At 43.5% G+C, this 27,385-nt stretch overlaps 2 protein-coding genes and 1 long non-coding RNA gene across 8 annotated transcripts in view; 2 read left to right on the top strand and 1 right to left on the bottom strand.

The window, feature by feature from the left end:
- Positions 1–301: 301 nt before the first annotated feature.
- Positions 302–4,560, top strand: LOC114860702 (uncharacterized). Of its 2 annotated transcripts, none has more exons than XM_055510612.1 (4): positions 302–854; positions 1,302–1,422; positions 1,793–1,994; positions 4,137–4,560. In XM_055510612.1, exons 1-4 carry the CDS (start codon positions 838–840, stop codon positions 4,226–4,228), a joined length of 432 nt encoding a protein of 143 aa, XP_055366587.1. In that variant the 5' UTR covers positions 302–837; the 3' UTR covers positions 4,229–4,560. The 2 variants fall into 2 exon arrangements, with proteins under 2 accessions (XP_055366587.1, XP_029015318.2); XM_029159485.3 differs by having other exon boundaries at positions 4,134–4,560.
- An 11,513-nt stretch (positions 4,561–16,073) lies between these two features.
- LOC129604412 (uncharacterized) lies at positions 16,074–19,800 on the bottom strand. The gene is made up of 2 exons (XR_008695239.1): positions 18,670–19,800; positions 16,074–18,100 (listed from the first exon to the last, which is right to left on the bottom strand). It is a non-coding gene; the product is annotated as an uncharacterized LOC129604412 (long non-coding RNA).
- A 655-nt stretch (positions 19,801–20,455) lies between these two features.
- The window catches only part of LOC114859894 (BAH and coiled-coil domain-containing protein 1), a 52,250-nt gene continuing 45,320 nt past the window's right edge, over positions 20,456–27,385 (top strand). For 3 of the 5 annotated variants that reach the window (XM_029157966.3, XM_029157968.3, XM_029157967.3), the window contains exons 1-2: positions 20,457–20,738; positions 23,772–24,095. In XM_029157966.3, coding sequence (XP_029013799.1) covers positions 23,924–24,095 — 172 coding nt within the window. In that variant the 5' untranslated portion in view covers positions 20,457–20,738; positions 23,772–23,923. Of the gene's footprint in view, positions 20,739–22,731; positions 23,603–23,771; positions 24,096–27,385 lie in introns of those variants that run through there. The other 2 variants (XM_029157965.3, XM_055510610.1) reach the window with 2 other exon arrangements.

Raw genomic sequence — 27,385 nt, 5'->3', positions numbered from 1 at the left:
TCAACGTAAAACAGTACAATTTGACAAAATTCAACAAATCATTCGATTTCCTACGAGCGTCATTTGCGCTTTCAAGCTGGTAAATGATGCATTCAGGAGCTGCTCGTAAATCCTTTACACCGATATGGCCTACGTGGAAAACAATTTTATTAAACGTTATCTATAAATGATTCTAAACTGCACCAGTATTATGATTATTCACTAATTGAATACTACAATCGAATTATCGAACTTTTGTGATTCATTCTTAATTTCATCCACAGTAAGTTATTTCCGATACCCTTTAAAAGTATCATCGGCGCATGTGCAGTACCATGTAAACACTATTGTCGCCTTTAGCTCAGGTTGTAGTTGTTGTTGCTGGTGCTAATGGTAGACTTAGTTAAATTGAGTTACAATTCGTGTAATATTACCGATTTTTAGCATTTGATGAAAGCTCCTGAACGTTTTATGCCACGTGTCTTGCGTTAAGATAATCACGCGCATCAGATAATGTTTTTCTAACGGTGTCTTTGCGTTAGCTCGCACTCAATGATAAAGCATTTGTGACGTTAATGTTAGCTAGCTGCTTAACACTTTTGCGTTAAATAGCCAATTAGCTGGAGTGCTCCTCCACAGCTGAGCAGTATGTTTAGCCAAAATGCCAAATGGCATTATATTACTGTGTAGTTTAATTAGCGGTCTAAGCAGGCAGGGTTTGCTACCTCGGTTCATTGAACGTCGTTTGACGGAGAACAAGCTAACGCTACGTTAACAAGTCGCCAGTCGGCTGCAAGTCTCGGTCCGCTCGGATAAAAAAAACAAAGAAAACTCAAAGACACCTCGCCAAATAATCACATGTTGACTGAAACCAGGTGAGCGAGGCCTGTAATGTTGCCTGTAGTTAACGCTGGCTGACAAACGGCAAACGTCGTCAGAGGCTTAACAGACGTTAACTTGTTTTCAGCATCGATTGTTAAAAAAAAAACATGGTGACGGATGATCAGGATTCATTATATTCTTGTTTGTTGTTGCTTTATCGATTGTAACGCAGTTTGTCTGTAATGGTTTTCTCGTTATATAATGTGTTAATACATCCTATGCATCTGTGTATATAAGTAGAGTGGACGGAACAATACAAACATGTCCGTATAAAGTACTGCAGTGTAATGATGCATAGCACAGATGTCTTGAAAGTGAATGCATTTTTTCAATCAGCACCACTTTGAGCAGGGTCGGAGTATTCATGTAAAAAGCGCTTATGAGAAAGTTTGCATTAACTTTATTAATGTTGCTGTGTGTGTGTGTCTGTCCCTAAAAAGGAAACGTCAGCGCGCCAGCGGTGGTGATGAGGAGAGTGGCCACCTAGTGCCCCAGGCCAAAAGGCAGAGCAGGGCTCATCCCCTGTCTCCTGAGCCGGGCCGGGATGCGTGCGACTCTGAGGTACAAACACGTGCATCATACAGTAATAAATACAATATGATAGTGTTTATTAGTTATAGGGCTTTTTGTTGCCGTGCTTTTTTAAATAGTCGGATTTGCTAATTTGCTGTAAGTCTTTCTAACATTGTCTTTTTGCTTGTTTGTTTGTGTTTGTACTAATGAGCACATTCGGCGTTCATAAGAAAACAAAAAGACAAAAAATGTTCTGACATGTTCTGTTACGGTTCTGACATGAATCCTTTGCTTGGCATTTGTTCTTGGGTGGGAACACAACATATTGTTTTAAAGGCATAATTGGCAATGAAGGCTGTCTTGTTGTTCATTTGTCAATGTCTATATCACATGGCTAATGTTGTCATCTAAATCTCAGTCATCCAACAGCGAGAGCAGCAGCAGAATCAGCAGTCCAGAGCATGCAGCTGGGATCTATGGCAGTCAGTGTGTCGTAGGCTCTTGCAGTCCCCTCAGCTATGGCGACTTATCAGAACTTGCTGGCCCTACGAACCTGGTGTCCTACCTGCAGATCAACCGCATCCTGAAGGAGGCCCACTTTCAGAGTCTGCAGAATCGAGGTCAGCTCAGAGACACATGATGATTTAATATTCTTCTGTCATCCAACAGATGGACTTGGTCTCATAGGTGTGTCAGAGAAAAGCTGATTCACTATTTCAATTGAGATACACTATCTCAATAACAGCTAACATATCAGGTATCTGAAATGGGGTTTTCCACTCATAGATCTGGATAATGTTCAATTTAGCAATAATAACTACGTAAACCACAAACATGTTTGGGATTCATTCTATTTTGACCATTCTGATGCTTTAATAGTAATCATGAATTTGTGTGTTTTGTCTTAAATGTATAAAAACTGTGGTGCCAGAGCTGCAGAAATGGTTCTAAATGCAATTTTTATAGACCGGTCAATGTGACTCACTTAGTCTCCTAGTAGGGCGCATGAACTGTTTAATACTGAATCTGATGTCTGTGTTATTACATGGACCAGTCTCAGGGAGGATTTGCACTTGTCTTTGACTGCTAATTTACTTTTCTATTTAGACACAAGGCCATAGATGTCAGAGATGGTAATTTAGTTAGAGTAGTTGATAATCACTAGGTTTCAGTTAAATCTGGAAAGTCAGACCCTAGATAAGTGATTTGGTTTTAGTGTGGGTTGCAAAATCTAAAATGATTTGGTTACATTGCTAGGCTGTGGATCCGCTAGAGAACAAATCACAGTAACACCCACAAAGCTCTACAACCTCGATAATTCTGAGACTTCACCAATCTGTGTGTGTGTGTGTGTGTGTGTGCGGGCCGTTTGATGTGGCGCTGAAGCGTTAGGGAAATGTAGTCTTTTCAAACCAGAGGGTGTAAACAATACAACCATTGGGAACAAAAAGACATTCCTCAGGCTTTGTTTGCAATATTACTGGAGCCATTGAAATGCTTTGTGAAATACAGACAAGCTTTTCTGCCTGTGCACTACTATACGATCGTTGTATCAGTGTAATTGTGCACTGAATATCCAGGTGCATGCACCGATCTCTCTTTATCTTGAAGTGTGATTGGGGTTCATTGCGCAGCCTTTATCCTTGGATCAAACTCAGCCATTTAGTTAGATTTCTGTATTATCTGACAGGAATATTGGAAATTGAAGATGTGGTTCATTATTTTTTCAATTAAATCTATTTTTTGTATTTAGTGATGTAAATTACATTAACTTGCCATTGACATTTTTTTTCTTGTCAATATTTGTTCATTCAAAAGATTAAAATGGGTTTTGAACAAAGTAATTCCAAATTTCTTTATTCATGACTTTTATGTTTCATAAGAAGTAAGCCAGAGAGGCACACCTTGCATTTCATACAGGTAATTCTATAACTAATCACATGCTTTGTCTGCCTGCTCTGAAAGCCCCTCTCCACCTCCTATGCTACATACTGAATGTATATGCGTGCAGTCATTCTCTCTATCCTCCCCTTTTCTTCCAAATGGTCATTAATGAATAACTCCCTGTGTGTTGAGCCTATCGCTAATGAGAGATGACCTGTGTCAAAGGATGGCGCAGCGACAGGTTTCTTTAATTAGCACTCTACGCGTCCTTGTCGCAGACATGGTAACAGATTACATGCATTAATGCACCACATGTAACCACGGTTACCTGGCAGGCCACCGTGGGGTCCTCATTACTTGCCTCCTTCAATTCTCCTCCACTTCGTCTTCAGCTCCACCAAGTTAGAGATGACGAATGAGCCAATGGTAATTCAGTATTTGCGGTCGCTCTGCATTGGGACTGAATAGCTCTTTTGTTGGGTGCATGTTGTGTCCTCACCTCCACAGGCAACTACCAAACATGTAGCAACAGGTGGACAAGCACCGTTATTGAGTAGCCAGTGAACCTTTCATGTACTGTAGGTAGCCCTCGCGTCTGCTTGTTTTTAATGGAGTATATAATCAATTAGCAAAGCAATTAATAGGGTATTGGATATATGTTTTTGCGAATGATAATTTAAAAAAAAACATACTGCTCGTTGGAAAATTAACTTACCTTTGTGGCGTCCTTAGTTTGCACTGTTTATTTAGGTAAGAAAAATTAAAGGTGACACAAAATAAACCTAACTCTTAGAACCTACATAGCCACCTCTGCACCAGCGTATCAACACCAGGCCCATATTAATTATGCCTTTTGCTGTGTGTTTTGTTTGCAGCAGATGTTCTGAATGCAGATGTTCATGAAAAGAGCAGCAGAGGGCAGCACACTCATGAACGTCCTCTGTGCTTAACTTTATTCCCAACAGTTTGAAGCTCCTACATTTTGGGAAATTCAAAGACTGGTTCAAAATGTTTAGGCTCTTTCAAAAATGTTTGTCTTTTAATATGGTTCAAAACATGTGTGCACACGCTAATGTACACAGTGTCCTTTAGGTGCAGCACACGCATATGAAGGTGGGTGGTGATGAATGGCTCACATCAGCTGAGTGAAGAGGCAGGAGAGAGTTAAATGAACTGTCCTTGTTCTGGGGTCTATGTATGCGCATACATTGTTATATTTTTACCGTGGCAAGTGAAAAAATCTGGGTTAGTCCATAGCTGCTTGTCCTCTAAGATTCTGTTCGCTTGCAAGAAACCCAGTGAACAGCAGATACCTACACACGACTCAGATAAGCAGAAAAACTTAAAGATAAATCCTCCTGGACAGTCTTACGTGTTGAAGATTATTTTTGGTAAACAAAAAGAAGCCGATGACAGAACTGTCCTTGAATTGGCAGCTGCATAAAAACAAAAACACATCAGAGGGAAAGAAGCGTTGAAGTCGGCAAAAGTGCGATGGAACTGGTCTGGTCACCCTTCCTCCTCTTTGCCAGATCCTGGCTGAAATCTGTTTGGGCAGCTGTTGGCATGTGGTGGTGATTGGGCTGGCATCGGGTGTCCTTCTCCACATCAGCCAACACAAACATCTGCTTTGCCTCCTCGCTAGCATTTCACCCAATATCAAACAACAAAGCTCATGTGCTTCGCTGCCCCCACAGCCGTCCAAAGAATTAATGACCCACCAAGCACATTAGCGGTGCCCTGTTGCCCCGGCCTGGCTGGAGCGGGGAATAGGGAACGTCATGGCAGGAGAACAAGGAGAAGGAAGGATTAGTGGATCAGGATGATAAAATACTTAAGTCAGGACTGAGGATGGATTGACATACAGGTGATATTGGGATGCTCACTGCGTGTGTGCATTCTGCATTAAGAATTTATTAATATTTGCACAGCCATGATGACTAAACAAGGCAGCTGAGAGAAGGGTCCTCCTTATTATCCTCAGTGGGCCAGTCGCCTCTGCTCCTGCCAGTGCTCACTGTGGGCCTGGGTTATCTCACTCCCTGTAGCCTAAACATGCTGCCCCATCGCAGCAGTAAAAGAAAGCAAACAGCCCAGCCCGTCTACAGCAGCGTCTGCAGTTTTAATGGTTCGAACGGGCCGAGCGGAGAGGCACGATAACCAACAAGCTCAGCACGCCCCTGTCCGTGTCTCCGGTTCCACTTTATGGCCTCCCTATTCAATTTCACACAATGTGCTCCAGAGACAATGTACAGTAGACTGTTTTCATTGTACAGCAAAGTCACAGCCGAGGCTCCAATCAATCATAATAAATGTTCACCCGAGAAGACGCGAAGAAAGGCTACGAGCAGTCTCTCGTACCGCGGGCGGGAGCGGCAGCCATTGCTCTTTTTACAGCTGTGAGAATATTCCCACACCCAGAACGTGATGTTTATGCTGTTCACTTTTGCCCTGTTCCGCTGTCAACACTCAGGCTTAAAAGCCAGAGAGTGCCAGAGAGCACAAGTGCAATAGTTGAGAGGGAGTTGTGCTAAGTGGGACTGTTTAGGGTTGGATGGGTAGAGCATGCACTCAGTGCACCGCCATATAGACCGCTGTTTTCTAAATGGCCCCTATTAAGTGAATGAAAATAGGCTGCACTCAGGCCCGCGTTGTTAGCGGAGAGAGGACAGGCTACATGGCTCACACAGCCTGGTGTCGACTCCGCATGGCCCGACCTGCCACACCGGCATATTTTATCACCAGAGAACTGATATGGCGCCTCTCGCAGCCACCGAGGTGCAATTTGTTGCATGTGTACTATAACTGTCAGGAAGAGATATACCCTCACTTACGCAGCCGCCCATAATCTGCCCCTCTCCCTGTATTATCCTAATTGAACCCATGGGCGTCCAACGCAGTCAATAGCTGAGCTCATCTGCAAATTAATAAAACATGGGACCTCACCAAATCTATGCCTGTGATAGAGCTCCAAGCTACTAAGACACACTCAAGGAGACTGCGTTCACCAAAGAAAAGGAAGCACAATAAAATGCTCTTGTTTTCTCTCTCAGCAGTGATCAGCGCGAGTCCTTACGGCTCCCACGCCCTTCAATATATTCCCAATGAGCTCCCCTTTCGCCTTCCTTCCTTTTTCATAGCGGTAATGGCTCCTAAAGCCATCGCCGCTGATCCAACAGGTGATCAGGGCGCCGCGTGTTTTGTTTTCCACGTGTTCTTTCGGTCACCGTCAACAAGTGCCACATCAGCAGAAGGGGGGGCTCAGCTCTGTTTGTTTTGACTGTCTGGACTGACGCCCGGCGTGACGTGGCGCGTGATGAAGGAGGCGCTCATCATAATAAGACCTAGATTTTAATAACAACACGTCCTGCTGGACACAGATAAAGCAGCCAGAGGTTATTAAAGACATCTATCATGTCTGTGGGGCTAATCGTCACCGACTTACTTTACTGCCCCCTTCTCTTGCCATTGATGATGGCTCCTTTGTTGAACGTGAATCCAAGGCCGCCGCGAGCGAACTTTCCTCTCGTCTCTGCGCCTCCCTGTCTCTCCTCCACTGAAATCTCTCTCTCGTGTAGCACAAGTCCCTTTGTTTTTGCGGGCACAGAGGCAGACTTTCAAAGACCGTGACCTCCTGCTGTTCCTCCAAAAGGAAGGCCAACCCCAAAGCGGCATCACACTCCGAGGGAAGGCAGGACGCCTCCAATATCAACATCAGCGTACCTGGCCTTGAGTGCGCCTCAAAGGTTTTCGGTCTATTCATGGGTTTATTTTACAGCAGCACAGTCAGTGTGTGCTGCTGGGGGAAGAAAACGCCTTTCAGGACATAAAGAAAGGAATGCTGTGAAAGCTGGAAGGCCATGACAAGTTGATGAGCCATCAAGACTCACTGTGAACAACCAGAAACAGAAAAGACTGCATCACAAAGTTTGGGTAAATGGAGTCATGGATATGTGGACAAAGTCGAAAAATAAATTGACTTTTCCAAAGAAAATCCTTGGACAGAGTATTGTTGATATACATGATTGTTGAAACGCCTCAATCGATGGCATGAATGGTGGAGCGTGCTCCAATGCTGCGATGCATTCACCTCAGCACTGTGCTGGTGCTTGATCCTGTGGGCCCTGTTCTTGAAATGACTCCTTTTGAGCTACTTTTATTCTGGTTGAGAAATAAAGGAGTAGTCCTCTCATTTTCCACAAAATCAAGTTTACTTCTACTCAGTTTTGGCTTTGGATGGAGCTTTTGATAGTTTGATTATCCGTTAATGTGGTTATGGTTTTCTTGGCTTGGACCTTCAAGGTAGTTGGAGGAATGAAGTTGTGAGGGACATTTATTTAATTTTACATTTCTTGTATGAATGAAACCACGTTTTTTATTTCTATTTATAGTGAACTCTAAAGACGTTCATAAGTGGATTTTTAGATTATGTGACCATTCTCTTCCTGCTTTTCAGCCTTTGTGCTTAACGCTGCTGCTGGATCAGCCAATGCTCCACCAGAGAATAACAAAAGCCCATTTCACCAAACTCTGAACTTTAATCTGACAGCCAGGATCCCAAAGATTGGATGTGGTACGATCACTGGAGGTCAACGCTGTAGTTAAATACTTGAGCAGCTTTGTGCATTAATAATTGACCAGTCTCAGGGACTTTTAAAGAACGAGGAGCAGCTTTCACTCATACGTCTTTTGTCAGTCTGTGTCTACATGGTCACAGTAAATGTCGTTTATATGACTATAACCAGAATCTAATAAGGATATCAAATAAGAAACCTAACACACTTTTACTCCTTCAAGTGTGGCCCTTCAGCACTCCAGTGTCGTATATTGTGCTGTCTCCGTCCCACTTAATGATTTACTCCTTCCAAACTTCGGTGGAAACATAATATTTTACATCCCTTTGAAAGTCTTGTGTAGTGCAACAGAGCGTGATGTCGACTTTCATTACTGGAATGGGAGTTTTCGAAAGCGTAAACCTTGGAGTTTGTCCAGACAGCCTTGTTGAAATTTGTTGTGTTGATTACCATTTTTAAAAGAAGTCACTCACTGTCATTGTCACCGCCCATAAAAAGTGGAGCCCAGAAGACATTAAGTGCAGGATTTATGGCCGCCATATATTCGAGTGGAGGGCTGCTAAACCTTATGAAGTCTCTTTTGGCGCTAGAAGGTTTTGCTTTCTCTGTCTCGCTCTGTTGGTTTTTTCCCCGTTGCTTTAGAGTGCCTACAATTTCCCTCTCTTTATTTTCATTGGCATTTAAAGAGCACAGTGGTCTGTTGAATGTACTCATTCAATAGTGAGCTTTTCGGCACACACACACACACACACACACACACACACATACAGAGAAATATATTAGAACACACATGCATGCACACACACAAAGGCAGCAGCGAACATGCAGGGAGCGAGCCCGGACGCTCCTGCTTCATGCCACGGGATGCTGGAACCCAGCTAGTTTCACACGTACACCTCAGTACACAAGTCTGAAAGCATTTCTCTGTGTCTCTGCTCATCTTTGTTGGGGGGCATTAATTGATTGGCTCACTCTCGACTCCTCTTTTGTGAAGCGGGTTCGGTCTTGGCTTTATGAAGGCTGCTGAAATCCATTCGGACCATTCTCTATGCCTGGTGGAGCCGAGCGCAGCGGTGGAGCAGCCACTGTCTCCATCTTTTATTGGTGGAAATCACCCTTGCACATTTTAATCTGCCATCACCTGGGGTCTCATAACACTTTATGGCTTTATATGTCTCATCAGGTTTTATGTTCTAGGATCACGTGAAAATGAATTTTGTCTTTTTTTATTCCTTCAGTCTTCTTTTGATGTTTTTTCTGTTCAGTCTTTTATTTTGGTAAAACAAACGTATATTGTGCATTACGCTAATGATTGAATATAGATTAGGTTTTGTCAAACCTAATTTAAAATGTCACGCGTCAAACTATGTCCCAGTCAGTCAACATTTAACCAAGGTGAACGTCAAGGCTACCGGAAGCTACAACAATTCTGATGAAGTCAGAAATGTAGGTGTCGGAATTGAACTGCGAAAAATGCCGTCGGTGCTGAATTTGACTCGTCTACGCTGCAGCTTTCATTAGCTATCCCTCAAAGCACACCCGCACACACACACACACACACACACACACACACACACACACACACACACACACACACACACACACACACACACACACATTAGCAGCTCATGCAGATGGCCCTATATCCACATCTGGCAACAGCTGGCGCGATGAGCACATCTGTTCCGTCCTGGGTGGAGTCAGGGAGCGCTGCCGCTGCTTTAATACTGACCTTCTCCTGCATATTTCACTTCTCCGTCCACTGCAGTTCCTCAGCAGCCAAGCTCCGACCAGCAGGGTTCCCCCACCGCTCCTCCAGTTCAGACAGAATGTCCTAGCATGCTCGCCCGAGTGGAAAAGAAATGTCTGCCCCAAAACTCATTGTTTATACTCTCGTACACATCGTTCCTCCACCGCTCTGGCTCCATGTACTTCCATTGGCTTTTTTCTTGAGTTCTTTTACTGCTTATTAATTCCCTGCTTCCTTCCTTCTAGTGTCCGTATAACTACAGCGCCAGATGGTGTCTCGCGCTGTTTTGCAGACCACCGTGTGGAGAAAACACACACCTAGTCATAATTTCTGTAGCTGCAATGGGTCGTGGCCGTTCCAGTGCGATCACACCCTGCCATGAGAAACACACATGGTTCAAAATCTAAAAATGTGCTGAATTTGAATCTGAAAGACGTGGACTTGAAACACAAGACGCACGGCCTGTCTTTTATTTAATTTCACTCCGCCATTCGTTTTTCTGGAGATCCACGAGGCCTATTTCCTTTCTCCTCCATCACCCTCTACTTCTCTATATCCTACTTTTTACTTGGCCCGTTTTGCTATCAATCTGCTGTTCGTCTTATCTAATGAGCTCATTATAGTGTCTTTAGCAAAAATGATTGATTATAATGGCTTAAAAATGTCCCATTGATTCACTTCTATGTCAGGCCTCTGAGGTAAAGGCGCCCGACATTAAAATCATAAGAGGTCAAGAGAGCCCTCTCCATTATACGTCGCCTGTGTGAGCAAACAGCCAGTGAACACAGCTGCTGGGCTGGTGTTATAGGACGTAAAGCTGCTACTGGCCAACGTGTGAAAACGCAGCTTGAAGAATACATCAGTCACACCTTCGCAGCGTTCCCTTTTACAGTTTGCTATATTTTACATGTTTACAGGGAGCGAGCGTGAGTGAAACCCAATGTTAACAGTAGACGCCAGCCAATCAAAACAGAGGAGGCATCCTACAGTCACTCACTTTTCTGGAAGTCTTTAATTTTTACGGCTGGGCTTCTTAACAACCATGACTGATGGAGTCGTATGACTTTAAGGCGGCGAGAGCTCCTGTTTCTAACGTAGGCGAGCGGCGGCACGGGGATCTACTACAGCTCCACGTGCGTTTGAGAGCAAAAAGGAAATAAGCGGCGCTATTAATGATCAACTGTAGGGTGTGTGTGACAGAATTTGTGCCCCTGTGAATATTGCACAGTCAGCATGCAGGCGCAAATCACTTCAATAGTTTCGCATCAACTAATTTAATGGCACAATCCTGGCCAGTGAAGTTTTTATTCCAAATCCTGTCTATAATCTAATGGCCTTTGAAAGTCTGCCACTTCCCCCTGGCTGACAGGTTGTGCATTTGGATCTAATTGAATCCATTTACATCCTGCACAAATGGAAAGCACATGGAAGTCTACCCACCTGGTTCTGATCAGCTACTGAGTTGGGAGAGCCACGCTCTTTGGAGTACGCCCAGTGCCAGCAGGGGATACGCTACACGGCGAAGGAGTGAAAGGAGAGCGCGCGGAGGAAGAGCGAACACCTTTTGATATTATTCTTGGCTCAGCTTGAATTAGGTTTGAGTTCAGTCACTCCTTCACGGTGGTTTTTCAACCACAAGGGGGAGTTCAGCAACAGTCATGGCTCACTGTGTGCAAACCTCTACCACAGACAAAAGGTTTCGCTTTACATTTTAGATGCAGATGAGGTCTTAAAGCGACACATTTAGAAAATCTGAGCCCAAATCTTGCTCATCATTAATGTGATATATGCATATCTTATTTATATCCATTATTGCTACTGTGGGTGAGTCACACTAAAAACTCTCACGAAAAGGAAAAATTACAAACAACTAAAAAGTAATTAAGAGAATTAATTACTTCCAATAACACTCCACATGCTGCAAATGTGTAAACTATTAGTTTGAAGGTTAATTAGAAACGAGTTAGACTTTAGCACCTGAGTTTTGAAACAAACAACCTTGAGATGGAAACTGAACACAAACCACAGGTGAGGTATTAATATTTAGATTAGTGCAATTTATGACAAATTCTGATTTAAACCATTTAGGATGATTCATGACACTTCTGTAGTTAATGCATTAACAGCAATGAAGTGTCATATATGTATTAAAAACAGATTAGATTATGCGTAGATTAGACCCTGCATCGCTTCTTCACCTGTTTTCAGTCTTTGTGCTATGCTGATGCTCTCCTCCTTTCCCAGCATTCCTGTGAGTTTTATTCTGATAAAGTAGCATGAAACACGGGGACTTTTTTACACCACATGCACACGCATATGGTTAATGGGGGCAGGGAGTAACATCATGACCTTCATCAGGTCCCCCCTCGCGGTCCATCCCAGCCCCACCTCTCTCCACATCTGGTTTGACCATCTCCACCCCAAACCCCCACCAGCCACCCCCACCTGCACCCCATCAATCCTCCGTGTCATCATTGCCACATTCTAGCTATAGCCAAAGTAAGCCGTGACACTGAGATGTGAAAATGATGAATGGACTTTTCCGGACAGGAAGCAGCGATGGTTGAAGAGACGCCCCACCCTCACTCATCTTCCCGATCCATTCCTCACTTTCTGTCCTCTGCCACGTCGCTGTGTTTTCTGTCTTTCCTGGGGTGCTTCTTTTTTTTTTTTTTTAATTCTCTTCTCTAATTCTGTTATGTTGTACTTGAGCAACGAGGAACTAAAAATAATATTTTTTTCTGACTGGAACTCTAGAGGAGGAACACAACGTTCATACATCTGCATTTTTTTTTTGTAATTAATTATATTTCTTTCCTTCTTTATTGATCAACATCCTGAAACACTGTAGTTCCCAACTAACTTTAGTCTGTGTCAGATCTGCAGCCCCACGAGTTCCATTAAACATCTGGACGCCTGTGTAGCATCCATTTGTTGCAGCATGTTCATTCAATGCTGGACAATGCTGGTCATTAGCTATTACATGACGCTTCAGCATTATCATCCTCTGATCACTGTAATTATTGGCTTGTGCTCTGAGGCTTCTGTCCACTGCTTATGTATGGCCCCTAAATGATGTGCAGCTTGCAGTCTTCAGCTCTGGCCCCACGTGGCCGTTACCATTAGAAATGTGTAGTACTCTTCTCAGCTGTACGTCATATGATTTAAATGTCTGTGTCAGGGTATTTGTTGAGGCTTTAGAGGCATAGTTTGGAACAGAGCTCAGTCCTTCCATAGTCTTGCTTGCATTTTGCCCCCGTGAACTCCAGCTTCCAATATCAGACCAAAGAAACGCTCCCTTGTTTCCAGGCTCCCTCGGGGGCAAAGTGGCACTGGTAGATATTTAAGAGATTTAAGCCTCCTTTGTTTAGTGGCCGAGGCCGCTCCCTCTGCAGCCTCCGTATGCACAATATAGGAGCCGAATCGCTGTTCTACAGTAAAATAACTTCATCACGTGTACATCTAATATAAAGCATTAAAAATGAGTTCTGTTTCCATCAACGTGATGAATAAACCATCCACTATAATACAAGTTGCCTGGAATCATTTGTTTTCCAGGCCTTTCAAAATAATTCTCCACGGAGTTGCGCACATTGTCTGACATCAATTATTTCCCAAAAAGACAAACTGCTCTCGTTAAGCCAGACTATACACAGCAGGACACATGTGCATATTCAATAAAAGACATAAAATCGCAGGTTAAACACTCCCAAAAGTAAAAGTTTGGATGCGCATATTTAATAAAAGAGACATGAAACGTATTCTCAACCGTATTTCATTGTGAATATGTTAAAGGTTTCCCTTTCATGTAATTTGATTAGTGGACCAGGATTATAGCCAGCCTTCGCTCATTTATAAGTACGAGGAGGAAAAACAATTAAGCCATACATGTTAGCTATCAAGGAGACAGTGCACCCATGCACGGGAGCACACACTTGCACAGGCACATGCACACGCACAATTCTCAATTAATCCTTTATGATGCGCCTGGAATTTGTAATGATTTTAATTAGGAAAGGTGCAGTGGAAGTCTACTCTGTGGCAATGCTAACACTCCAGGGTGCCCGGAGCCAATTAAAAATATGTGCTGATCAAACAGCCTGCCCTCGCCGCGCACGGTTGTCCCAGGAGCCCGCGCTGCTGCAGAGGGACGGCCAAGCTCAGGGCCCCCGTGCTCCCACCGAACAGGCTGCGGAGGAGTGGGATCAGCCTCGCCCGGCGCTCCCCGCCCGGAGATCCGGTTCAAGGCTCAGCTACTCCCATTAGCCGCATGTTACGGCGGGCGAAAAAAGGAATCCTTCAGTTCACAATCAAATGCCTGTGAAAAAATGTCACACAACCATTAGATCCCCACAGAGATCCTCTTTTTTTTCCAGAGCAGGGAAGTAGCTCAGCCCAATTTCCCTTCGCTCTAAGTGACAACATCACATTAAATTAGGAATCTGACAATTCGGAATGACAATTATGCCTGATATTAATTACTCCGCTTCTTTTGTTTCAAGCCACCCCAACGATGTTGTCGACCCAGGAGTGTCCAAAATACATCCATTTAAATAAATGTGAAAGTGATTTGTTTTTTCCAAATGTTAATATTCTGGAGGAATCCTTCATCTCTGTCACGTCCTTTTCCTGCTCCCTCTGTGAAGTCCCTCCTCCCTGTATCATTAGGCATCTCTGTCCCTGGTGATTAATGATACTAATGAGCATGTGCAGCCATTCACTCTGCCATACATTATTCTATCCTCTGGTCCAGGCCATGTGTCATGTCCTCCTTAGGACTGAGAACATGGATCTGGTCATAAACAATAATGTTTACTTACATCTCTGTCAGAGGAGCAAGTGATGCACATAGAAATAAACATGCACACTTTTGCACCTTTTTTAACAGCTGACAGGATTTAATATTTCTGATTGGAAAATGTATTGGGACAGATGGATAATCAGACCAACCGTGTTTGGACCTTCTGCACGTGCGGTTCCTCAGCACACGCTGCTCATTAAACTAACCGTGTCCACCTCTGCTTCCTCTCTTCCCCACTTCGGCGTTGTTGCCATGACCTGGCGCTGTTAAACTTTTATCTTTGGCAGACGTCGCGGGCTCGTCAGGTGGGCAGCAAGAGTGATAACTGCATATTTGAAGAGCCATAAAAACGGGCCCCTGTATCTCTGCGCGTCCTGCGAGCCGGGACACTGAAATACGACTCTCGCGCTTTTACGCCGGAACCACAGTCGGCCTCTGGGAATGCGAAATGAAGATGACGTACTGTTCATCTGCCGTAGTGTGGCACATTAGCAAGCAGAGATTTTTAATTGATACTTGACGCAAAAAGCATATATGGGTCAAATAAACAGATTTGTTGACATGATGGTTGGCCTGGTTTTCTGACAGCAGCAGAGACTTGGGAGAGGGAGGGACAGAGATGCTTAAGAGACAAACAACAAAGAGGGGATCATCAGCAATTGCTATAATCTTATAATCAAATTTATAAAGGTATGTATTACATTTATCACAAGCCATGATGCTTTAATGTGCTTGTATATATGTGCTAACTTTCTCCCAGTATTGTAGATACGTATTAACATATAAGGCTTAATTAACTTTTAATTGCCTCACATTTTCACTTAAGGCTGCAGCCTGCTGTGCTGCAAGGCCGCCATTGAATCTCTATTGATCATTCATTAGGAAGTGGTGGCATGGTCTCAGCGTCTTTTTGGCAACAGTGATTTGAGGAGGACGTGGTCGCTCTTCAGGTTTACCTTCAGCATGTTTTTTTCTGTTTCAGATTCTTCAGGAAGTCTTTGTTGTTTGTTTGTTTGTTTGTTGGGAAATTTAACCCCTTAGTGTCTTGTGTGAATGTAACTCCTCCTTTCTTGATTCTGTCCTGATGAATAGCAAACAGCTGTCATCTCCACATCTGCATGTACACATTTTTTTCTCTTATCTGTTCATGCTACAATCTTGATGCCTTTGTTGTGGAACAGGCGCATACAGTTCGGATCTGCAGTTCAGGAAAGGAGCCGGTGACTCACTTTCCAAACTAGCTCATGAAATTTCATGATAATCTGCTTGCCATTGTTTTTGCACTCATCTGCATGCAGAACATTTTAGCAGCCTGCTACCAGTCAACTCGAAGCAGGCTTATTATATATCACACCTTGAGCAGGGCAAACACACGTCTTCATTGACAACATTCGCAGTAAGCTGAAATCCAATAATATTATTTCCCCCCCATCAAACTGGCAGGAGAAATCAGAATCTCCTAATATATCAGCTCTAACAAGTATTTGGGGCAAGAGGAACAAGATAAAGCATGAGTTGTGTAAAAAGAATGCAAAAAAAACCCTAAAAAAAGCTGAGTTGACTTCTTCGTGGACAGAACCGGGTCTGTGTCAGGACCCTGAAGACATCCACTGTGTATGATCCCTGCCATGGTTTAGGAGCGTTCCTTCACTCTGCATCTGGGGGACAAATCAATCACACCACAAACCCCTTCTCTTCAAACAAAAGCTTTTTTATTGACAACAGCCATCTTGGTTACATGACCATCATCATAAACAACCCCCTCCCCCCTTTCAGTATCTTCCTTCAATGCAGATGTTGTAGAACAGTTCAATAATTCTTGTTGCTAGACCTTCAGCAGCTGTGTTACGCAACAAAGATTCCTTATAATACAGCGTCAACTTAACATCAATTAACGCATCCATGCAATATCTGTCTTTCATGAGGATACAAACCCGGACGTCACGTCTGAAAACTTTGTCCATTGTCAAAGCATGGAATTGGGCCGGCGCCCTCCGGTGATGGATTTTACACGTGTTGTCCTTCCCACCGTGGCCCAATGGGAAAACAGGGGAAACAGGCCGTCCCTCCTGTAATCCCCAGTGAGGTGAATGGGATGTGATGTCAGAAGGTAAAGAAGGGGTGAACGTGCCTGAGATGTGATGGGACTGTGGGCTTGTTCTGCTGGGAAAGAAAGCCTCCATTTATATGGACAAGCGTCCAGTATCCTTCAGCACCAGGCTGCCTGTAAACGCACTGACTTAAAATAGAGCATTTTTGGGGAGGTCAGCACAAAGGCCTTCTCCATTACCAAAATTAGACATATATGACCTATTTTAGCTTATGGCAGCTTGTCTATGGGCTGCACCAAACTGTGGGTCACAGTGTGTTTTGTGGCTCTATATATTTCCTGTGTCCACTGCTTTCTGCAGGCCATCGTGCATCAAGCAATCTTTTGTTTTCAGTCAGAGGAAACGTGATGTGAATTATGGAGGCTGGATTTCAGCGAGTGCTATCTGTGGCCTGGTGTTAAAATTTAAACAGGCTAAATTTAGCGGCCGTTTAATGAGCAGTTGATCTTGGTGAGAATGAAAATAATTGTGTTGAGGTAAAATTAGCATTATTTTGGTGCAGGGAGATCAAGGTTCTTGCCTTCATGTGACGACCCATAGGGTGCCGTTTTAAATACAGTGCCAGCCTATGGTTATGCCATATGCCAATGCAATTCATGCACACAGACACACACCTCTTCTCAGCTTTCAGATGTCCATCCACTGATAATGAACAACAATTAAAAATAATAAATCAAAATATTACTGTATAAATATGTACTTTACCTTAAATAAATATTTACATATGTGATACATTAGTTCATAATGAATGTCGACTCCTCTGCCCTTCGACCACGCGTCACACTCACACACAAACATACAGGTCAAACCAGCTCCATAGTATTTCATACCGTAGCTTGAGGACTTCACATGAACAAGCCAGACGTAAAACCCAACCAGTGATGCGTTCACTCATTTTGGATGAATTTTAATTATTAAGCTCTTGCTGTGAGCTTTCCAGCACGTCGCTAGTTAAATAAAGAAGCAAATCTATTTAGAGCTACCCACACACAAGTTAAATCTCGGGGTCACTGTCTGTTTCAAACGGACTCTACGATAATCCCAAATGTTTCCAGAACCTAAGATTCACGCACCATTTGTCAGGGGCTGCGGGCGATCGCCAGTGCTGGTAATCCTGAAGAATTAACGTGGAAATAGTCTATGAGTTTGTCTATACTTACTACCCAAGGGCTCTGTCTGCGTCTGTGGATGTGGGTGGGAGGCACTAACTGTCAGTCATCAATGCTTCATTGATCAAGGACAATCCCCGTCGCGAAACTGGACTTTTTTTTCAAGAAATCATCCACTCCGCATTAATTATCACTTTGTCTGTAAAGCGTGAGCGTGCATGCTGCCGTACGCATTATTGTGTGTGTGTGTGTGTGTGTGTGTGTGTGTGTGTGTGTGTGTGTGTGTGTGTGTGTACGTGCAGCTCCCCACCTCTTTCACGTTGCACACACTCACTCATAAGAAGAGGCTACAAGGAGATGAAATTCCAACACCTTCTTCTTAAATAGGCTACAAGTGAGTATTCAAGCAAAGCAGGTTTGTGAAATGTCACACGGGGAAGCTGTGGTGAAGGACGTGCTCAGACTGAGGGGACGCCGAAATCCAATTCGACGTTAATCTGCAAAGTAGACGTAATTCAAAAATATTCCCCAGTTTTTAAATCGTTATTTCTTTTTCTTAAAAAAACGTGCTTTAAGACTGCAAATATTGCAGATTCGGTAAATCTAGGACACATAAATCAATACAGAATAATTGAAGTATAAAAGAACACTGTATTTTTGTCTGTCCTTTAAAGTGCTTAAAAATAAAAATTCATATATAAGTTAAGAGCTTTCTGAAACACACAAATGTGATAATAATTGATTTAATTAAATTTATAAATATAAATTAACATTGTATATTTTCTCATATAACTGTAATCTGTTGCTTTTATTATAAATGCATTTATAATTTTTGCTAAATTAAAAAAAAACAAATGAATAAATAATTGTTACCCTGTTGTGTGTGGCTTCAGATATTTCTTTATTATTCTCACAAAGTTGGCACAAATTAAAAAATAATGCTTTGTGCATCAGAAAGTGGCAGCAATTCGTTCACAGACTACAATTAGAGGTTTCCCAAAAGGACTTGATGAGGAAATGCGTCGTTAAATGCCTGTGATGAATAGACTACGTGGTGGCTACGAACCTGCCGCAGGATTATCGCTCTTTAAAAATGGGGAGATGTTTTGTCTGCACGCATTCACGACGGTCTCTGGCTCGTCCTCGCGCACCCATCGACCGTTTCTCCTGCTTGCATCGAAGTATTCCCACCCCAACGCGCATTTGCCGGTTAAATCCACATTTATTACAACAGCATAACGGCATGCCACGATATCCGATTAACGCTGTCAACGTTTGAGACTAACGACGCTGTTTTCTTTATTTCCAGCGCACTAACGCACTACGACAAACCTCATGCAGCCACACTTTAACATGGTGAAAGACTCCACGCAGGTTTTCTCCATTAGAGCGGATTTCGGCAGGGGGATCCGCGACCGGGGCTGTTTTCCCTCCGCTCAGCCTCACGTGCAGCCTATAACCTGGACTGTTTCACTCGTTTCGCTTGTTTTCATGTCATTTTTATAATCATTAGGCACCGCTGGTCCGCATTCGTCCAAAAACTAACCTCGATTATTTTAAATATCCAACATATAATTTCCCCCTCTCTGCAGCATTCCCTTTGATTCACGCTTGACTCATATGGCTTCAGGGCCAATAGGGGTCCGCCTTTGGGGCGCCTCGAAACCGCCTCGTCTTATCCCCTTTCATCATCTAACCTGGGACGCCTTGAAACCGCGGGGCCAGTTATTGCCTTTTTTTCCTTTTTTTCAGGCAGCCCTATGCGGACTGGCCAACAGCCAATCAGAGACTTGTTTACACCCTGTGACTGACAATGCGCTGGCACCGCGCCAGCCAATCATAAACGGACATACAACTCTGGGGTTCATTTGTAAACATTTAGCATAATGTAGTAACCCGAGCCCATAGTAATAGCATGGAGGGGAATTATTGAAATTACTGTCTTGTCTGCATGAGTCAGTGTAGAGTTTCAAGAAATTGACTTTGAAACCATTTGTCAAAAAAAATCATAAAATAAAAAAAAAGTAACACGACGACTCAACTTTTAAATACAGTAATGCCGGTGAATGGCTCAAATGATCACTTTTGTAAATTGGGAGGCATTGAAGCGTGAATGGACTGTTTCCATATATATAGGATATATATTATTTATCCCATAATGGGGGAATTCTTTAGTTCGCAGCAGCCAAAAACTATTGACAAAACAAGACTCTCAAGATATATATATATATATATATATATATATATATATATATATATATATATATATATATATATATATATATATATATATATATATATATATATATATATATATATATATATAAGTCTATTGCTGGAAAAAAATCAGAAGTTTGTATTTTATTGTTTTTTTTATTGTTTTAATTATTTGTTAGTTGAGGCTGGTTGTATGCAAATGTAAGGATTGTTTAGTCTAAATATTTTATAGCATTATAATTTAAAACTGTTAGTTTAATCAAAATTGTCCTCGTAAATAATTTGTGTGTGGTGAATGTTTTTGATTTATTTGTTGGAGTATTATTCAAAGCGTCAGGAAGTCATTTTGGGTTTAATACAAAGTGAAAACTTTCTATCAATCAGCCATTTTTATATTCCATGCCCACTGCCTGAAGCCTCACCTGTTTTATCCACTGAGCATTTCAGGCTGAGGCTTCTCTGAGCTCCATTGTGAGTGATTTACATCATCTAGCGCTTTAAATCTGGCGCTTTTCGCTCTGTTTAGCTTTGCCAGTCACCACACGATTGGCCTCTGCTGCCGTCCAATCAGAAGCTTCCGTATCTCCGGGCGGGCGGCACGATCTTATTAGCATGCAGGGATCCGACCAATGGGAGGTCGTGTTTACCCTGCTCCTAGTCGCGAGGTACGCAGTTGCACCGGGAGAGAAATCGCTGCTCGGAGATCCGAGCCGCGATCCAGCCAGGCCGGAAGCCACAGTCCCACTGCTTCCATAGACCGAACCAACAGGCTACTGCTCAGCCTCACATGGAAATACTCTAACCACATGGTTTATTTCAGATTTTGATTTTAAATGGGCGTCGCACTTGGCCTTGCACCTTCCCTCTCTGTGTTTTGTGATTTTATAATTTATTGTTATGCAAGGATTTAACATACCAGTAAGTAGTAATTTTATATACTTGATTTTAAGGTGAATAAAATATTTTAAGGCGTGTTTCTTTTTTGTAAATTGGCAGAGGCTGTATTTATTTCAAAATGGTCTATGTGACATGCTGTCCATCATTACAGACATGCATTACTATATTTTTTTCACAAAGCAAATTGTTTTGTTGTTTCCTTTTATGACAAAATGACCTATAATTTACTGCAACAAGCCAAAAATAGTGTTTTAAATTTAGCTATTATTATTGTTATTTATTATTATTATTATTTTATTTTATTATTATTTTATTTTATTAATTTTTAATTTGTCGTTAGGGTCATTGTTTTGAAATTACGTAAAAGTAGTGTTGGGCTGCTCATTTATTTATGTTTTGCTTTTACTTGTTTGCAAAAATCTGACCGGCTACGTATTTTTTCTTTTGGCCAAAAAGTAAAAGCTTCAGATTCAGACTCGATTGTTCATTATATGCATATATACGCGTCATATGTGTTGCGTCGATGGTCGCATGTGGACGTATATGCTGTGGTTAGACGTCGTTTGGTTTGTAACCCCGCAAACTCCAAGCGGAGGATCTGCACGTAGAGCGGGGGGACGTGTCTCCACTGGTCCGGCCGAGGTGCCCTCTCCCCCGGCCAGCTCAGCCACGGAGAGCCGCCTCTATCGCCGCGCAGCGTAATTTGATTTAGCGCGCGTGTTTCTGCTTTCGATCGGATTTTCTAAATGATTTTGACAGCTGCTTAATGAATCGCGACCGCGATTAAAGTCATTTCTTTCAAAATTACAGCGTATTTGCGGAGTAAATTCACACATTTAAGAATAAAATGAAAGAACGTCCTCGCGGTTACATACGCGGCTGCAATTATATTTCTGAGAACGTACATTTCTGCATTTGCATTTGCCAACGCTCGTAAATGGTGAATTATTTCATTTTGCCGATGTTAGTGGACACAGAGTGGGCTCAACACAACAGCATGGCGAGGGGAAGGTAATGGCTGACTGCAAAGCACTCGGTATGGAGACAAAGGCAGTGCTCCTGACGGGCGGCCATTCACCTTGGATCTCCACAGTCCACACATGGAAGACTCGTCTATCATGCATGTTAATGCCGGGCTTCTTTAACGTCTCCACGTTATGGCCCATATGAGCTCGGGTCGCCTCTGTTAAAGAATCAAACACTTTGTCCTAGGGACGTCCTTATGGAAGGATTTTATTGTTGTTGATGAAGCCTGGATCGCAGGCTGGGCTGTGACTGGCTTAAAGGAGAGCTGGTATTGGGAGTGAAGCAGGCTGCATGAGAAGAGAATGCTCGCTCATTTCTGTATATTGCACTATTTTTGTATTTTTATAGTGATTATATTTAGGGTAAAACGATGCTTTTATTTCGGAGTGGACCTCCTGCAACCCCCCCAGAAAGCCCGTAGGGTCCCAAATTGAGAAGTGATATTATAAAAGCAGTCCCATGCTCTGCTGTGCTGAGAAAATCAGTCATGTGGCATTTCCCTCTTTCTTTATTACACATTTAAAATCATGCAGTGAAGTAGCCTTCTGCTCTGCCCGTTTGATGTTTTAATTGCACCGAGTCGTCACTGAGGCACAGAAACGGTCTGTTACGTTTAGGTGGCTTGCAGTAAAGACAAAGACGAGCATTTCCACCGTGGCATTACATCTGTATTTTAATTTATGCAAATACCTGCATTTCGCCTCGACTAAATAAGGCTGGTTTTATTTTGTGGCACAGTCGAGGATGTAGCCAATAATGTATTTACTACTCCATTTGATTACCTGACCTGAAATAGGTCAAGGCAGATGAAGACGGTGAGAGTGCAGTTATTCACACGCACAGACACACGCGCTCATTCACGGGCGCGCGCCCACTTGCAGGCACATAGGCCTACACACACACACACACACACACACACACACACACACACACACACACACACACACACACACACACACACACACACACACAAAGATAAAGGGGGAGGTGGTGGGAGTCCATGTATGCAGGAGCTGATGCATCTCTTTTATGGAGCTGTATTCAATTATTTTCTTATTTTAAATATCAAACCTTCTGCTTTATTGATCTGTTTCGAAACTTTACGCACTTACAGCGCAGGTTGTGCCAGAACCTCTGCAGATTAGTCGATGGACGGTGTATTATTTTTTTTAATCATCTCTGTTTTATTTTAAACTTGGTTGTTGCTCGCATATAATATAAAAGTGATTTGTCGTATTTATGGCGTTCTCGCTATGGGACGATACGTGGAAATAGTCTGGGGGTGTAATGAGCTGCTTGGAGGTGAGAGAGGCAGAAGAAACGCCTGTATCAATCCGAGACAATAGGACGTGCAGGGGAAGGCAAGGCAGCGTTGTTCACCTTGAGATGAACATCTTATCAACGCAGCCAGACAGGACAACACACCTCCTCCACCGCAGCTCACGAGCTCTATGGACTGTTGCAGCAATCACGATGCAATCAAACATACTGAATGTGTGTCATGCAAATGCATTTTTAAGGCGGTCCTGGTGGTGAACGGCGGCTGCTGACGCTGTGGGTGAATTAATGCTTTAAATAAAACATAACCTGAGCTTTAGTGAGGAGTGACCGACGTAGGCCTGTAGTCACCGGTGGGCTGCGTGTCCGTCATGAAGTGCTCTCCGCTTATGATGCATATTAGGCCTATAGGCTGTCCCAGGCTGATCAATGGAGCTGAAGTTGAGCCTGACTCAGTGGGCTCGTGGACGCCTTGCTGCTCGTGTGTATCTGCAGTGACTTATTTTATGGGCTGCTATCAGTTTTTATATCGAGACGATTTCATCTTTATGCAAAGGGGGGGACCTGGATTTGACAGAAAGGTATTAACAGCAAAAACCGCTGGAGCGCTGCTAATGAATTGTTTTCTCTGACATGTTTCTCTGCCACGCTGCAATGTCGGTATTTTTTGCACAGTTTAATTCTTAACCGTGGAACGGGCTCAGTCGTTCTAACCAAATCTGCTGTGTTTTCCTTTTTTTTTTTTTACAGAAAAGATGATCGGGGGCAACGTTTTTGGCTGGAGAAGCCTGCGATCGACCGAATGCACCACATAGATCTAAAGGAAAGGATTATTATATGGGTTGCATTTGATTTTCCTGAGCTGTCCTATCCGGATTTCGGATTACTAAACATTCTTCGGAATGGAAGGACGGGATTTCGCTGCCCCGGCGCACCTCCTCTCAGAGCGGGGCGCCCTGGTGCACCGAGCCGCCTCTCGGATCGCTCCCTCGGGCCACAGCTCTGTGCAGCACGCCGGCCACTTCCCGCCGGGGAAATACTACCCCTCGCACATACCAATGGCTCCCCACTCAGGTTAGTCAAACATCTACGGGGGTTTTGTCGCACCACAATGCAGCTACTGACATGTTTTGTGTTCCCAGAGTGGCAACATTTGTCTCTCTCAGCGCTGGCTGTTGTTTCAAGGGCTCCCGCAGCCCAAATTCTGCGCTATGTGCATTTATCAGCGTGGATGGCCGTGGCCTGTTCTGCACAAAGGCGAATAATCCCGCGCAGAACAGACGGGTCCTTGCGTTGAAAATAAATAGTTGCTCAGGTGTGACTGTTGACAGAGTTTCACTATTCAAATATCAGCTAATAAATCAGATGAAATTTGATTTACACTCGGCCTAAAACCAGGAGTTTTGATTAGGCTGAATCAACATTTATAGCTTAAATATCTCAAATGTAATAAAGGCATCTTAGTAAAACAAATAGCCATCTGATAAGCTGGGTAAATGCCATGGTATTTAAAATGGCATTTAAGATCGGTTTTAGCCTGCACGTACGTCGCGGAGCGCGCTGACTCCGCTTTCCCACTGGCTCTGCAGCTGAGATGAGATTTTGTCACTTCACGTTAAATTGATAAGTGTCACAGCGATGCCATCACTTAACCAAGAGCCGGGGCCGGAGCCAGAGCCGGCGGAACAGGTGCGCGCGCCTTGCAGCGTTTGGAGGTTGCAGGAAGCAGAGCGGTACTGGGGAATCATCCTGCTACGCTGGGCTTCGAAGTGTCGGGGTGCAAATGTGTTCGCAGTGCGTGCAGCAGCATCCGCCACTGACCCGATGTCCCCCCACTGCCCACGTGGACGCAAGCACGAGGGCGCACAATTGTCCCCAAATGTTTTCGTTTAACACCAGATGCCAAATTCAGTCGTTTGACCTCGTTTGTATTGGGTTTCATCAAATATCTCTGTCTATTTATTCTAAATATTAAGGAAAAATAAAAACAATTCACGGATGCTGTAATCACAATAGGCCACCTTCATTATATCCACTAAAGCAACAAAAGATGTTAGTCTCATCCGTGACATATTGATTGTCTTAAAGGCTCTCACAATTTCCTTTGAAAATACAGTGATGTTTTTCTAAAGCCACATGTTGAGAATACAGCAGCTGATGAATCTGGGGTCAATGGAAATCAAGAATTTTTTTTCTGCAGCATTAAACAGACTTCACAGGCCACAGTGAAGGTAACTGAACAGGGTCAATAGGCTTCATTCAATTGTGAGTTGGTTTATTTCAATTTAAAAATATCTAAATATCTTATTAAAGGGATCCACTTCATGCCGTGTTAGTGTTAATTAAAGATTTTCTTATGGTGTTTACAAATATTCTGAATCCATTTACAGAATCATGCTAAACATGAGGAATTATTAATACTTAGAGAATTCATTGTTCACCATTCATGCCTCACTGTTAATGTTTGCTTCTGGCACACACACACACACACACACACACACACACACACACACACACACACACACACACACACACACACACACACACACACACACACACAATGCCTGCATCCATATGTTGTTGCTATTGTTGTTTTTTTGTTCCTTGGGATGTACTGTTGAGAGCATGAAGGCTAATGCTGGCTACAGGCACAGGTGTGCCCCCCCCCCCCCCAAACAGCCCACCCACCCCCCCAATTTTGTGTTTCTTTTGTAGCATTGTGCTGCAGCAACACTGAGAGCTACCCTCTGAATGTCATCACTGTTCAATGAGCAGCACAGGTGGTTTATTGTTCTCCCCAGTCTCCTCAGTAACACATGGGTGTGACTGGAGATAAGTCTATCTAATATCCCCGAGATCGGCAAAATGAGTCACATTTCAGGTATTTGATTGAATTAACGGGGGAATAATCTGACACAAGTTCCCATAATTTCCAAACCTTGTCTGCGGTCTGTTATTTTGTTATTGCGGTGTGCTGATGAACAGTCTTTGATATATTATTTTAATAATGTTTGAAAATGTCAGCCATGTCATAACACAAATAGATGGACGCAGCATGAAGTGTAATTTACAATTGTTCATGACATATATTTAGGATGGTGATCCATCACAACGGCAGATAATGCAAATTTGTAATCCACGTAACACAAGTCATTTTTTTACCATTCGACTGTCATTTGCATTTATATAGTCAACATTCATAATATGATTCTGTACTTTTGCAAGTATTGTTTCCCCAGATTTGCACAGGTCAGTGCGACTATGTGAGAGCAGACAACTGCTCATAAGTTGTGTGACTAAAATGGCCTCAGACTGTTGGTCATCTTGACAAAGCAGGTCATTAGCGTCCCTGCGAGTGTCCTGCGCTAGCAGCGTTAGCACAGCCGAACGTGACGCTCGCCAAATGTGTTGGATCCCTTCGGCTCCTCCACACTTATCCCCCAGGGACTAACTTGCACACTGGTTCACATGAATACTTTACAAAGAGCATGAATATTTCAGGGTTGATGTAAAAATGGATTCGGAGGCAGGTTTCTGATGTGGCTCCTTGAAAGGGCTCCTCTGACGTCGCCGAGGTATTTATTGTGAGCGCTCCCCTCACCCCTCGCTGCTGAAAGGAGCGATGGCAGTTTCAACACCTCCTCTTGGCATCGTTCCTCGCTGCATAATAGAATTCCGACATATTTTGGGAAAATTTTCTTTTTTTTTTTTTTTGCACATTGGAGAGTTTGGTTGCATTCGACCCTCCCACCGTCATGTTCACTGAACCATGCTCAGCACCAGTAGAGATTTTGTCAGCGCGCATTTGCCTCTGTCCATCTTCACCTACTACAAGCCAGTCGTTTGTAATGCACGTCAGGTGGTCGATTTATAGTTTGCACTCGCACTGCGTTCCGTGAATGTGACATCGGAGCAACTTGTCTCGCTGGAACAGCCAGAGCCAAACCTGTAAACTCATCCAAGGCGGGTTAATTCGGGCGCTTCGTTTACGAGGACTTTGAAAACAGTCATTTTATCTTCCTCTGAGCCCCGGCGCGGAGCCTGGAGCCGCCAAGCTGGGATTCAGATGTTGGATAGTGTCAAAGCAGGAGACGCCGTGGAGTTGTCTTTACTGCTGGCATTTACGGCTGCAGGGCTCGTCTTTCAGCCATATTGTTCCGATGAGCGTGCTCCGGCTGAGGTGTGGCTGTGTGAAAAGCAGCGGGGGGTCCGGGGGGGCTGTCCGTGGTTTAACTCCCCTCCAAACGCCCCGTGTAATCAAAGGTCATACTTGTGTCACCTCGCTCGCTCAGCCGCCCCTTCCTACGTCGCTGCCTCCCTTTCCACAAGTCGTCCCTACTCTCCTTGGCCGCCTTTCTTTGCAG

Source organism: Betta splendens, chromosome 8 (genome assembly GCF_900634795.4).
Source record: "Betta splendens chromosome 8, fBetSpl5.4, whole genome shotgun sequence".
NCBI lineage: Eukaryota > Metazoa > Chordata > Actinopteri > Anabantiformes > Osphronemidae > Betta > Betta splendens.
The sequence above is the reverse complement of the archived record's forward strand: the minus strand, read 5'-3'. Positions and strand labels throughout refer to the sequence as shown.